Genomic DNA, 15,435 nt, shown 5'->3' on the forward strand with positions numbered 1-15,435 from the left:
ACGTGACACTGCCTTGAGTTGCAAAATAGAACAATTATTTTTCTAAATTTTTGTTGGAGATAAGACATTACAGAAATGGGCCCTGTAAATATCAGATTTCTTTGTTTCTTTATGTGGTCATTATTCTACTTGTGACTTGACTTTCGTGTGTTGCTGCACATCTCTGCTGCTTGTGTTTGTGTGTGAGACACTGAGCAGGACACAGTGTGCTCAACTTTCTTTCCCACTCCATTGTTGTCTAAAGATTTTAACTGTATGTGGCAGTTCATTTAATTATATTTTGTCAATGAAGGAATGTTAAATGCATTTTAACCGAAGCTTTCAAACCTCATGTTCAGATTAAACACAACTTGCATTTTGTTAACTGTTAGTCCTTTGTAATATTAATACTATGTACAATAGAAAATGGATAGGTTTCTTGGCAACAATGAGATCCATACTCCATGCGGTAAGAAACTTCATTTAATTTTTAACCTTCATTATACATGGTTAGTTATTTCTTAAAGGATTAAAATATAATGATAAGAGCCACAACAAAGAACACAAGGATACACTCCATAAACATTTTACGTAGTGAAAACAATAAAGAGCAACTGACTTCAGCTTCAGTATGCTGGACATTGGCGTCCTCTGCAGTTATAAAGCAAAATTACTTCAATTTCCACCTGACCACAAATACAAAACACAACACAAGGACAAATAGAAATAGAATCCCAAAGCAAATGTATGTTGAGTGATTATAGAATATGGATCGTCTTTGAGCGCCCTAGACCAGAGTTTTTGCTGTCAGCAAACTGACGAGCAGGGTCACCAGTGAGGCCAACTGGCCTGGGGCACTGCTGGGATTCACCATTCGGGCTGCAAGAGAAGAATAAAAGTTGACACAAAATGTATTCATCAAGGTTAGTCTCATCAAAAGAGCAAAGGTCATGAGGAGATAAGAGGGTTTTACCTGTCCAACGTGGCGACACGGTGAATGGTCCTAGTGAGATGTCTGTAAGGGCATGCTGGGATACGTCCCTCTCAACTCGGTTGTGGTGTCCTGGGTAGCAGTGCTGCAGGAAAACAACATTAGAGGCTTCTGTTGATGCACTGTTGATCATGTATTCCAACTTACTACAAACACACACATACACAGTAGTACTTACAGCTGTGCAGTTGCTGTGTCTCAGAAGACACAGGTGGACCTGGCAGTGCAGGTAGATGGAAGAAAAGTTGTCAAAGGTGAACATCCTGAAGGAGAACCGGGACACAGTGGAGATGCCGTTCTGAACCAGTTCTACTGTACCATCTGCTGGGTTAGGACATCTGGAGGACGGTAGAAGTATCAATGTTAACAGGTGGACTATGAAATAAACAGGAATGAGTTTTGAAAGAGGCCCTTCTAGAGTCAATGATTATTTTCTGCCACCTTTAGCAATCAAGAACCAGTGATCAGAGTGCTAGAATACATCAAGTTCCAATAGATTGTTTACTCTGCATCTATGAGAGCCCAGCGGACAGGGTAGCTAGGGATGTTGACTGGCGTGGCCCAGCAAGAGTCCACAACGGTGGAGATCTGCCTTGAATCGACTCCTTCTGTCTGAATCTCCACATACATCCTCTGGTCAATTTCCATTTCTAGGTTCCCGATACCGGCCATGGGGAAGTGGTAGCCAGCGTCCTGATAGGGGATCATTCTCACATGATACTGTCCAATGCCTGATGGAAGCTTCTTCCTCACAATGCTGCGAAAACAACAACAAAGAAGGTGACTACACTTGAGAAGGACCAATTCACTGGCAGGTTTTTGGTAACAACGTCTTGCTGGCAGTCTTTGACGCATTCAGATTTGCAGAATGGGGACAGAGTTCTCTGAATTATTTTCTTTTACTTTTCTTCTCTTTTAACTTTTATTTGTTTTGTTGGTTTAAATGGCAAGTGTATTGATTGCATTGGGTGCAGAATGTGGGTAGTGGGGAAATTAAACAACATTTCTGACAACCACGGGCTATTATAACTAATTATAACAATCTATTTTCAAGTTTGTAATAACCTTCCTCATTAAACATCACTGCCGCAGAAGATAAGTACTCAAAATAGGTATGTGGTGTTGATCTAGCACTGTTTAATATATGGTATTGTTATTGAAAACATATATATTGAAACATATGCCATGACGTATCACTATGAACAGTTGTTTACTATAACAAGGACTTTTTAATTGTATTCAGTTAGCAAAAGACACGTTAAGTAGATGGTATTGTTATTGTCACCTCTCTACAGGGTTGATGCCCACAGCCATAGACAGGGCCTGGGTCAGAGAGTATTCGCAGCTGAAAAGCAAATGAATGTTCCTCTGACGGCTGATTGGACCTTCATGAGGGTCCACGTCGCCCTGGATGGTGTTTTCATAGACGAAATGGGTTCCGTTGCTCTTAAAATTGAAATGACAAAACGGTGTAAATTGCTTGTACTTGTATGTCTTATGGTAAACATCGAAAATCTTCTTCAGTCTGTATTGACAACATTATAGTCTATGGACTGTACCCTGAGAGCTGTCCCACACAGCTGGTCTTCATTGTTAAATTGGAACACCAGTCGTCCGTCCTGGAGTGTCCCATTGCAGGAGTGATCTCGGAGGTGGAGGGCGCTGGAGTAGAAGCCAGCTTCAAACAGCTGGCAGCGCGACACAGACATGGTTCCTGAACTACTGGCACAGGTGATAGACGAGTCTACGTACAAGAGAGAGAGACATATAGAAATAAAATAATGTTTCTGCAGTGTTTGTAGCTTATCTCATGGTTAAAGCTGCACTAATCAATATTTTCATGGATTAAATAACTACAGTATATGTAATTTCAAAGGTGTTGCTTGTGGTGACAAACCCACAGAGTTGTGACAAAAAGATATTGTAATATTGTAATAGGTTTATATTGACCATCACTTTAAATCATTTTAACACTGTTTCTGTGATATCGTGTTACATCCCTCATTTTGGCATGGTGCACTCTTCACATTACTACAATACCCATGAGCCCTGGCTGAGATTTGTTGCTGTCATTCAGGGGCGCCATTCAGATTGGCTGAATTCATTAAAAATAGACACAGAATTTATAAGTGAACTGGTATAAGCTGCAGAATGCTCTTTTTTCAAGACCGTCATCTTCAACTGTGCATAAACTGAAGGTTAAGCTCTGGGATTGGATCATTTTTGCCAAAATGCAGATTGGTAGTCATCACTAAATTGCCTGTTTTTAGCAGAAGAACTATGATAAACTGAAACCTGAGTGGATCTTATTGTTCTGTGCTCTTGCGTTGGTGTATATTTAAAAAACAATGCCATTGTACTATGCAGCATTTCTACTACTAATCTTACACATATCACATCTGTGATCTTTACAACAAAGCAGTGTTTTAAGAGGAGCTGCCCTCACCGTAGCTCTCATTGTTGGGCCGATGGTGGTGCTCATCACAGAAGCAGCCGTACACACCGTCCTTCTCACCACACCACTCATCCTCTGTGCAGTCCAGCTGTTCACAGGGGTCTGACTCAGCTAGGGAAATAGTGGGGAAAGGATGAGACAAAGAGTGATGAAACAGAAACAAATCATATAACAAAATTACTTTTTCCACAAGTAGGACAAATGGCAAAGTTCTGTTAACCTGAGGATTTTATTTCTCATTCATTATTTTGGCTGTCCATTAGCCTAGTGCAAAACTTACCACACCGCAAAGCAGAGCGCCACTCAGGGATGTCTAACCCCAAAACAGAGCAGGTGCTCTCGTAGGCGGAGACTGCAGAACACAGCATGCCATTGGCTGGAGTGTAGAGGCAGAGGTCGTAGACACAGGAACTGAAAAATGGCTGAGGATCAGAGTGCAGGTGACAGGCACTGAATGGACCGCTACTGTTGGTGATGACACTGCAGAGCTCTGAGTATTCTTCCATGAAGGGACAGTCGTTCAGTCCATCATCAATCCTTTCATCGGTGGATCCACATCTAGAAAATACATTTACGTTTAACACTAGAGCTGACTTTGTTTTTTTTCGAAATATTTTTTCTGTAATATATGTATTGTTGTTTCTTTATGTAGTATAAGATTGTTAACCCTGCAAGTTGTTTGCATAACTTCTCACCCTGGTTGGCTTGTGGATGCCTTCCAGCTGTGTCCAAAGTGATTGTCATTTTGTGCCGATGTGCCATCGGGCAAGACTTTGTCATCTGAAGGATCCCTGTTGAAGTTTCCACACATGCCTGTGACTCTATTTTGACGGTCTTGACCAAGTCTGACAAGTAAAGTGCTCTGGCCGTCAAAGTTGACTTTCAGGTCAATGGCATCAACCAAGATGTAGCTTCCCTGTCTTACTACCTGAGCTAATGTTCCTACAGTGGTGGGCAGAGACACCTCACTTCCATTTACCTGGAAGGAAGAGAGATCAGAGAGAGATGGACAGGAAGTGAGGAGGCACTTGTTGTTACATATGTTTAGAATAGAGATATAGAAAGTTACTCATCTTGCAAGTAAATAAGAGCTTACCTGTACTCTTTTGTTGGGTCCAATCCTGACATGCACACTCTCTGGTTGATTTGAGAGGTATACATCCACTGCTGACACAAATGACACACGGTTGTTGCCACGGTGATTGTTGGTGGCTACTACCTGAAACTGTGTTTCATTGGTGCCGTTGCTCACACTCTCAGCAATGATGTAAGAGCATGTGCCCTGGAAATGAGCCAGTGCCCCATCAAAGCTGATGTAGTGTGGATCGCCCCACACAGTGCAAGTAGACATGTCATCAAAACAGCCCAGCTCGCCATTTCTGATGGTGCACTGCTGTGCAGGAGTGCAAGACGCGGCAGAACAGCGCAGGTCATTGGGAGCATGGCATTCACATCGCTGGGAGCAACCCTCTGTCCAGAAGGACTCACCAGCCTGTAACGTGTTAGAAAAAGAGATGCATTAAAAATGATTAAAAAATAGCATGTGCTACATTAATAAGACAAAAAGACTGCTGTTGGGAATAGGATAATGAAATACTCATGGTAATAATGGGCTTTAGAGCGTAGTGGTACCGTTTTCACATTCAGTAAGAAAGGCCCTTATAATTGTAGTCTGTAGTGTGATTTGCTCTGTTTTTACTGTAAAACGAAAAAGTACCATAGCTACATTGCTTGGAACGTGACTTGTCTCTTTTTTATATCGAGTTCTCACTCAGTCTTGTCAATTGCAGCTTTGCGTAATTGTTTCATGAGATTAAATAGTAAAAAAAATCTATTTTTTAAAGCAGATTAGAGCACAAGGTATACAAAACCTGAGGTATATGTCTGCGTTCCTTGTCTGACTTTTGTTTTAAATGCTATTCTCTTAAATCTTTTTCTTTGTAAGAAAATGCAACATGTTCATATAAATATATTTATATAATTTGTGGGCTGTGTATAACAGGTCTAATACTAATACAATGGAAAAAATAAACTAGAACTACTACAACTACAGTTGGGATCAAGGTACAAAATGATAATTTATGATTATGTGCAAAGACTGAAATCACAGAGACTCAGATAAATTACTCGGGCACAGTAATACAAATCTGGCGTCTTGTCCATTTACAACTATATGACTTACGTTGTAGTAGAATCCGTCATATTGACAGCCACAGCTTTCCACGGGGACACATCTTGTCCCACTCCTGAGAAAACCTTCATTACAGAAACATCCCTCAGAGCAAACTTGCTCACAGGTGGCATCAATGCTGCTGGCACAGACGTGGCCACAGTCGGTACCACACAGCTCATAATGGCTGTTGGCGGGACAGTCAAGTCCTGTATAAGAGAGGAATAAAATGGTGATTATCAGATGGTTAAATATGATTCAGTCAATTTTCTTAGCCTGTATGAAGATCCAATAGGTAGAAACTTCTTTAATTGTTTCCTTGGCTGTTTGGATAGTGGATAAACAACACATTGACTGTTCGACTTACTGCAGGTGGTGTTCTGTCTCCAAGGGTAGATCCGAACATTAGCAGACTGACAGGCAGTGACGTACGCCTGAACGGCTCTGCATAGAAGATCTTGGCCCTCGCTTCTCGACACGCAAACATCAAACACACAGTCAGCGAAATATGGCGCTGGGTCCACCTGTTCATGGCAGAAGCTTAAGGGGCCGTCAGATGCCTGAATCACCTCGCATTGGGCTCTAGCAGGCCGCTCATTGATGCATTGTGGGCAGGAGGAGCCACACCCATCACTGCAGGTGTCGTTGCTTGCCACTTTCCAGGCTGCCCCAAACTCCTGTGGAGTGGTAACCATCATTCCAGATGGGGTGTGGAAGTCATCATTTGGATTTCCATTGAAGTTTCCGCAAAGCCCACATGTTTTTCCTCTGTATTGATGAAAATAATTATATACATCCAGAGTGAAAAACATGTTTATACATTGAAGCTACATGATTTAAACTGTTGTAATCAAATAGTTTTCAGAATGTAAACTAAAGCATTCAAACATGAGCTGCAGTAAATAGCAGTTACCTGTAACTTGCCGGTACAGAGACAGACACTGTATACCATCCATCGTACATGACGCTCAGGCCAAAATCAGCATTGACGTATGTGCGAAATCCACTTGCATAGATAGAGACACTACTTCCATTCAGGAGAATAGGTAAGTTTTTGGTTTCTCCGTTCACCTTTTACAATGGATAGACAAAAGTTGGATTAATAATCATAGATCTGCATTTTTTTTGCAACTATCTGGTGATAATGATAGCCACAAACCCAGCATGGATTAATACTGTCTCAACTGTTCGTAATTTGTGTAAATCACCTGTACCACACCACGGCTCTCCCTCGACATTTGCACTCGATAGCCTCGCACAGTCACCAAAACTTCTGCTGTGACTGAAACTGGCTGCCCGCTCCACTGCTCATTCTTAGCTTCAACTGAAAATTGGTGGAGTCCATCTGTGGCATTACAAAGGGTCGCCAAAACATAGCGGCAGGTTCCCTGGAAGTCATAGGCCTTGTGATCAAAAGTGAGGTAGTGGGGGTCACCAGAGGCAGAGCAGGTGCCATGAGGGTTGGGATGGCAGCCAAACTCACCCTCCACCACACGGCAGGACTCCTGGGGACCACAGTTGTTGGAGATACAATGGACTGCCCCAGTAGTGCCATTACAGGTACAGAAGCTCTGACATTCCTCACCATCCCAGAACCTTTCGCCTCCTCGCCGATAGCGTCCCTGGTGATGGCATCCGCAGGCTGTAGGTCGCACGCACTCGTTGCCATTAAGGATGAAACCATCGTCACACTGGCACCCATCCTGGCATACAGTGTCACAGGCGAAAGGGAAAGAGAGGCTTGGGCAGGTGGAAGGACAAGAGCTTCCACAGACTTCATGGTGGCTGTTTTGGGGGCAGTTTTGCTCTAGAGATAAAAAATAAAATCAATTAATTTAGCAAAGTTAATATAATATAAAAACCAACTACCCCAAAAGGGGACCAAAGCGCTTACCACAGTAAGTTGCATTCCTCCAGTCTCCAAGGGCAACTCCTTTCTGTTGACACATTAGTGCATAATCTCGTAGGACCTCACATAGCGCTGATGCTGGATCTCTAGAGGCTCTAATGATCCCCACACAAGCATCCACATGCTGCTGGGAGTCCCCTGTAGCCCAGCACTGGGCAAACGGCCCATGTGGTGAGCCAAGAATGCCACAGTACTCACTAGAGTTGTAGTTTGTTGTAGAGTTAGGATTTACACCTTCCACACAGTGTGCAGCGAGGGAGCCGTCCCGCCAACTGTCCCCAAAGTCCTGAGAGCTGTTGACCAGAATGCCGTTGGGTGTCCGGAAGTCGTCATGTGGGTGGCCGTTGTAATTACCACAGAGTCCACCTAATGAACCGTTGTAGATACCAGGTGCAGTGACACGCACAAAGTGAGGCCAAACAGTCTGCACAGTTACACCAAAGGAGGTGCGAATGATGATACTGTGAATGCTGCTGTGGTAGATTTGGATTCGGTTGGATGCCGAGCTGAATGGCAGTCTGATCTGCTGACCGTCAACCTAAAGGGCCATTTGAATACTTAGAATATTATAATATTCATATTTCTAAACTTTCTCTCGTCAGCAATCATTATGTCAAATGTGTCTTTATTAGTGTTCAGATGCCCTAACTTTTAAAATGGTGGATACATCACTTTGGAATTAGTGTTTCAAAAAAGTTCCAATCCCTTACCTGTACTCTGTTGCTATTTGCCATCTCAATAGACACGTGTGTTCCTTCTGCCTCAAATTTTAGCAATCTGGCAAAACCCTGCTGGCCTCTGGGCAGTTTTTCTGCTGTCACCACAAAATGTGGGTAACTAGACAAGCCCATAACTTTGGCAAGGGTCAATCGACACGCCCCAGGATAGAGGTATGTCAATCCATCAAACGTATGATATGACCCTGGGCCTTTTATCCAGCATGTTCCATAGCTGTTAGGTCTGCATCCTCTTTCTCCCTCCTCCACACTGCATGATTCAAGTGGGCCACAACCATTGGATTGGCATGTCATGGAGCCATAACTGCAGTTACAACGTCTCCCACAGTCCTCGTCCAGTATTACAGTTTCTCCAGAGCGGTAGTAGCGACCCTCAAAGCTGCAGCCACACTCAGCTTGAGGGATGCAGACCCCACCACTTAGGATGGAGCCTGAATTGCAGATGCAGCTCTCCTGGACAGGAAGAGGGCAGTTGTGGGTAGAATTGGGGTTGACACAGGTAGCAGGACATGATGTGCCCTGTGACTCAAAGTGGCTGTTGGCTGGGCACTGGATTTCTAGACAAAAGAAAACAACATTGATATTGACATCATGGACATTTTACCCAAAGGATTATATGAAATCATGTCGATTGACGGACAGACATACCACAGAAGCCTTGTCTCCTCCAGCTTGGCAGCTGGATACCATTCTGTTGACACTGTCTTGCATACGCATTTAGGGCTTGGCACAGAATGGGTTGATACCCTTCTCCTACACACAGATCGTACACACAGCTTTGCACAAAGGTCATTGGGGGAAGTCGTTGATGGCAAGCGGCAAAAGGTCCAAAACTGCTCTGGAGGATACCACAATGGTCAGTATTGCTGTATAAAGCTGTCTGAGCCGGAGTACAGGCAGCACAGCTCAGACCTCCACACTGTGTCTCACAACCAGGCTCATCGTCTCCCACTGCTTGCCAGCTGTTGGCAAAAACCACGTCAGAGCTCACAACTTCTCCTTGGCGGGTACGAAAGTCATCTCTGGGATTGTTGTTGAAGTTTCCACACAGGCCACATGTTGCATTTTGGTAAGTGTAGGGCACACTGATCGTAACGTAATGATGTGCGTCATAAGACACCTCCAAGCCAAAGTCAGTACTGATGATCACAGAGAAACCTGACTCATAAACCTGCACCGTTCCATTGTTGAGATAGAATGGAGTGTCTGCAAAGATGCCATTGACCTGTAAACACACCAAAAAGTATGTCAAGAGTAGCAAAGCATATCTGGAAACATCTGAAAGAGTTTAAGTATGGACACAAAAAAAATCACCAACCTTAGCCACACCACGACGTCCCTTGACAAGCTCAATGGTTTCATTATGGACAAACACTTTGACCAGTCGTGTCCAGGAAACATGAGTGCTGCCCCGATGCTCATTCTTGCCCTCTACTCTATAGTAGGGCAACCCATGACCACATTGCTCAGAGAGAACATAAGTGCAGGTGCCTTGGAAGTGAAACACTTCGTTATCGAAGGTATAGTAATGCGGATCACCACTAATGCGGCAGGTGCCTCTCCGCACTGTCTGGCAGGAGAACTGAAAGTTAGTAGGTTGGCAGATTTGGGAAAAGGAGCAGCTTTGGCTCTGACACTGCAGGCCCGCTGAGGTGCAGGTGCACTTCTGTGAACAGGTACTGTCGCTCCAGAATGAGTCACCCAGCTGCACAGATTCACCTTGAGAAGAATGAAAGGAAAAGTCACTGAAAGGTATAGACTGTAACGCACCGACACCATTACTTCTAAAACATTAGACTTTTGACATGAATTTTTTGTGGACTATTTAGCCTTTGTCTTTATAATAAACAGTAGAATGGTGACAAGAAATGAGGGGATAAAGAATAGGATGCCATGAAAGAAAGGTCGCCAGCCCCTTTAAACTTGGGACATTGCATTGACATTGCATTGACATTGTCAGCGTCTTGACCTTGAAGAACACTTAACCATTTGTTTATTTAGAACTACTTTGACATGAAATGAAAAAACTTAACTTGCAATGCAGTTCAATTATATGTCACGATATTCTAATGTAATAGCAGTAAGCACAGTATACTCCGTTGTCTGCAGCATAAATTACTTTTCTTCATTTAGTTCAATAAACACAGATTTATTGTCAGACTTTCCAATACCTTCATGGAGTGGTGATCACATATGCCCTTTACTGTAAAGAACTACCTATGTTGACCACTCTCTGGTTCTGATCCTACCATTGAAAGTACAGCCTCTTGATCCATGGTCTGTCCGGAAAGCCCAGCGTCCGGGTTCATTGACATTGCTGCTCAGGCGGAAATTTGAGTTAGGTCCTGTTGCATTGTTAGAGAAAGATCCAGGTATGGAGAAATGGTGAGCGGAGTTCACTGTGTCAAATCCAGCCTAGAAACACATGTCAAATAAATAAAATACATTTTATTTATTGTTTTTGTCCATCTGCATTCAGTTTTAAATAAGTCATGGCAACTTTTATATTGTAAGTCACATATAATTTTAAAGCCTCTAACCTGAACATTTCGTGTTGTGTTGGCTATTATCCCATAGTTCATCAGCACAAATGAGTACCGGCCACCAGAGATCAAGACTGCTTGGACCGTTGTTTGCTGAAAAGAAATTACTTGAGGTTATTATAGTAAATATATGGAGTAAAAAGGTAAAATAAACATCATATGTGTTTCCTCATTTAGAACAAGATGACTTACTGTTCCAGTGTTGGAAAAGTAGGCCACCTCATACCATGTTGCAACAAAGACCCAGTTGGCATTGAAATTCAATCCTGGGAAGTAACGATTAATGTCTCGCGTAGCTTGATGGAGGATCCTGCCACTGGTGTATTGGTTGTAGTAGATCTGACCATTTCGTCTGTTGTCTAAATCCGTCCAGAATGGAGCAATGACGTCCCTGGATCCATGAAGTGGAAACTGTTGTGGTATGTAACTATGCCAAGGTCTGTTAAAGGTCAGATGTCCATTGTGGTTCACCTGGAAACAAGTTAACCAGTTCTTACTTACAAAGAATAAGTAGGCATTGACTACACCCATCAACATATTTATTGCTAGTACTTTATAACCATATTATAGCTATAACAATATATTGGCAACAACTAACTGCAGCTGCAACTTCTTTAATATCTGTATTTTCATTTTAATAACATATTGCAATTAATTCACTTTTATTTTTGCACATTCACGACACAGTTCTTACATTGGGAGTAATTTGCTAACCAGAGGATGAAAAGTGGATTCCTCCACATGAAAAATATATAAGGATTTTGTAGTTTATATTTACATACATAAATCTGATGGTACGACTGTCCGAAATACAGAAAAGGTTGCTGCAGGGAAATGAACGGAGAACTTCCATCATCCGTGTTACTGCTTCTTGTTCCGCCAATTGGGTACAGATGTCCTAGAAAGAACAACAGACGTCACATTTTTTAAGAAAAGATGGAATGCCCATCCATAGCGGTCTTATCGGCAAAGGTGCACAGTGTTTCTTTTGTACATTTCTAGATCACCACACCTAATCTATCATACCCATGTTTGATCCTATACACAAAAAAATGCTTTTGGTGCTATTTATGCTTTTGATCTAATATTCTGATCAACCAAAACATACCTTTTGTCCCAGCAGCCATTATGGCAAGTCATAGCAGGAATAGCACAGATGTCATTGAAACCATTAGAAAAGACAGCGTCCTCTAAAAGGATCACTGGCTTTGCTTTCTGGGACAGTAAAAATACCTTCTTTTAAAAAGTTCTAACTTAAAAAGCAACCTGAAGATCGTATATCAGTTCACCATGACATCCCTGTTGGGCATAGTAACAGGTGTAGCAGACTAAACTTTGTATCACATCCCAAGTGCAACTAGAGGGGGGCGGTAAAACACTGCCTTTCAGCCTGGAATTTGTTACTTGTTAACTTGTAAATTGTAGCTAAACCTGTGATCTCTGCAATTTGCATAGGATGTAAATTGTGTGTGTGTGTGTGTAGATATATAATATATTAGCTGTGTGTGTGTGTGTGTAGATATATAATATATTAGCTGTAATCAAGGGGAAATGGGTATAATCTGGAAGTAATAACGACTATGATTGAAATGTTAATAGTATAAACAAATAATTAAGAGATTATCTAAACTCCAATTTACCTGTAGTCTGAGGAGTCACCGTACCTGGGAAAACAGACACATAGATATAATTGGATAAAAATCAGTCCGATAACATCAAAAACAAAAGTCAGTTTGTGAATTAAGGTAAATACAACAACAAAAATAAAAGTTGATTGAAACAGATTGAATTAGATACTTACTTATCATTCCCAAAAGCAGCAGAGGCAACATAATTAAATTTGCCATCCTCCAAAGCCCAAATTTAAACCTGCTGACCAAATGTAATTAATTAAATTCAAAAAACCAACAACTACAAAAAACTCAGAGACTGTATACCAAACCAAGAATGCATAGTCCTGTACTATACATGTGTTATATTGTTTTAATAGCAAAATATGTTTCGAGATTTCAATTCCTATTGATCAAGATATACATTAAAATGCCCATTCTGCACAAAATTGGCATACATGTGCAGCATTTTTATCTAATATTCATGTACTGCAATAGTTTCTGAAAAAATTACACAAATGTTAAAAAAGACATATCTTGCAATGTTAAGAAATTCTGAAATTCTGGAGCTATATATATAATTATGAATAAGGAAAATACTACCAATATTAAGCAAGCAGTTTGAAAATATTTCGCATTTAAATACACAATCAATTCAATACCTGTTCACATGCGCTTCTTTGGCTCCTAGTCATCTCTTCCATGTGAGACTGCAGCACTGCAACAAGGTTTTATACAGTAAAAGTTGGCACGGACCCATAAATCTGTTGTTTGACTAGTTACAGGAGTATCATTAGAATATTATAGCTTCCTCTTAACAAGTGAACCACACAACAATGCAGATTATCAGCATTGTTGTGTTTTATTCTCCCAAAGGCTTTAGTACAGAACCAAGGAAGCAACAAGGAAGTTGTTAGAAAACCATTTAAGGATCAAGGTACTTGTTCCAAAGTAGTATTCATTTTTTTTTTAATGGCACGCAGGCCTTGAGATGATCACCGCAGACGGAATCTTACAACCATCCTGCCAGACCAGTCCAACCAAATGTAACCAAGAGCATCATTGACCACCCGATAAGGGGAGGGAGGAGAGCTGGAAGTTAAGCTAACCCAGCTAAGACCTAACACTGTTTCACCCCCCAGTTTTCTCCTGGATGTCCAGTCAAAGGCAAATAAGATGGATGAAATAAGACTTTGGGCTTACCAAGCAACCAAAAGTCTGTGCCCACATCTTTACAAAGACCTGGCTCAATTAGTAAATCTTTAATTATAATAAAGTCTGGACCTGCTCTATAAACAATGGATGGGAGATTGATTTTGTGAACCCACAGATGATTGTTTTTATTTTTATTTGCAAATTAGATTTATTCTATCGTAGTGTTCTGAAACAGAAACCATATATATTAAGAACACTCCCCTGGGTGCTATCAGTGTCATCTCTAACACTGTTTGCAATTCATTGTGGATTTAGCATTTGAACACTTTCTACTTAATGAAGTCACTAATTTGAGTTGTAGCGCTCCAGTTTGTTTGCAGTGTCTCAGAATACAGGAATAACATGTATAAAATGTTTGAAATGGGCGTAGTAGCCGTACCTAAACAAAGACAATGTATTACCTGCCAGTAAATCTGAATCTGAACATGTTTGAAGTAGGTGTGTAACTTTCTGGGGAAAATGAAACCTTGCAAACAAACAATGTTTAATTAAATATGTTTAGGTAAATAAAAGGCACTTGAACAATGTGACAGCTGTTTAAGAGTGGACGATAAAGGAGTTTTGGCATACAGCATAAAATCAACAAACACTCATGTAGTGATTTCAATAAAGAGTATCATAGATTATAATATTAAAGAATGACAATCGATATAGATCATGAGATCGACCAATAAACTAACCGTAGTCATTCATCACTTCTGTTCTCGGATTTACGGTAAACAAATGTTACAGTAAATTATGAAATGACAGATTTTAGGCAGTCAGTTTTAGGCACATAAGCTTAATTTTTAGTTTTGCTTAATCATGTACTGTATGTGCGTGTTTACAGATCCAAGGCAGGTTGGTGTTTGTTTTTACTGTAGAGGCAGATAAAAACAATGTTGGTATTTGGCCCGGGGTTTTCCCAGTAAAAATCTTTCATGTTTCTGTACTTTGTTATTATCATCTATAGTTGTTGATGACATAATGAAAACGCCATTACAATGTGGAGGAAATAAATGATTATATTTATATTGCTATCCCTATAGAAAAAGTACGATAGATTTTTTAATAATCCAGATTAAATCTGAGTTAACTGCAGTTTCACATTGGGTTATATTTAGTTTATGTTAAGCTCTTTGTTGAAGTAGGCATACCTCAGCAGTGTACTTCAGTACAGAAAAAGAGTAAATGTATCTGGTTAGTCATCTCTGACAGAAGCTTGGTAAAAGGGAAACACTGACGTATAGTGTCTGTAACTCCAAACCCAAAGTTCTTTTACCTCTAAACTTTACTCAGCTGAAGTACTTCAGTACATTTATTTACCGTAACCTTGTGTGTTCACACTAAACTGCAGTTCCCTGTGTAATATTCATATCATGTATTATGACAAATACACAGTCAGAAAAATGTCTTAGTTAAGCCACTGTGTGTTTGCATACTTGAACTGCCTCAGGTTTGTCTCTGGTGTCTTATGTTTCTGCCTTCCAGGTTTAACAAATTGTAATTTGTATGTATTGCTACTGGCATACACTGACTTCTGAAAGGAGGTTGTTGTATTGTTATTGATGCACAATTATGAATCAAATTGACATCATTTATGCTTACATTACATTACATTACAGTCATTTAGCAGACGCTTTTATCCAAAGCGACTTACAGGAAGTGTATTCAACATAGGTATTCAAGAGAACTACTAGTCACCAGAAGTCATAAGTGCATCTCCTTTCTTAAACAAGCATCTTAAAGCATAAACCAGAGCAAAAGTATAGTGCAGAGGCAAATTACTACGAAAACAATAATTGCAACAGACTAATATGAATATAATAAGTGCTACAAACTACTAC

At 40.9% G+C, this 15,435-nt stretch overlaps 1 protein-coding gene across 1 annotated transcript; it reads right to left on the reverse strand.

The window, feature by feature from the left end:
- Window positions 1-766: 766 nt before the first annotated feature.
- LOC129091821 (alpha-tectorin-like) lies at window positions 767-12,631 on the reverse strand. Its single transcript, XM_054599518.1, has 24 exons — window positions 12,586-12,631; window positions 12,425-12,448; window positions 11,567-11,682; window positions 10,977-11,255; window positions 10,782-10,877; window positions 10,491-10,656; window positions 9,560-9,960; window positions 8,890-9,466; window positions 8,215-8,798; window positions 7,490-8,042; window positions 6,804-7,402; window positions 6,509-6,666; window positions 5,963-6,363; window positions 5,608-5,804; window positions 4,522-4,917; window positions 4,121-4,404; window positions 3,706-3,983; window positions 3,417-3,536; window positions 2,530-2,714; window positions 2,256-2,416; window positions 1,476-1,727; window positions 1,149-1,308; window positions 953-1,055; window positions 767-858 (listed from the first exon to the last, which is right to left on the reverse strand). Exons 1-24 carry the CDS (start codon window positions 12,629-12,631, stop codon window positions 767-769), a joined length of 6,228 nt encoding a protein of 2,075 aa, XP_054455493.1.
- Window positions 12,632-15,435: the final 2,804 nt, after the last annotated feature.

This window comes from Anoplopoma fimbria, chromosome 5 (assembly GCF_027596085.1).
Source record: "Anoplopoma fimbria isolate UVic2021 breed Golden Eagle Sablefish chromosome 5, Afim_UVic_2022, whole genome shotgun sequence".
Classification (NCBI taxonomy): Eukaryota; Metazoa; Chordata; class Actinopteri; order Perciformes; family Anoplopomatidae; genus Anoplopoma; species Anoplopoma fimbria.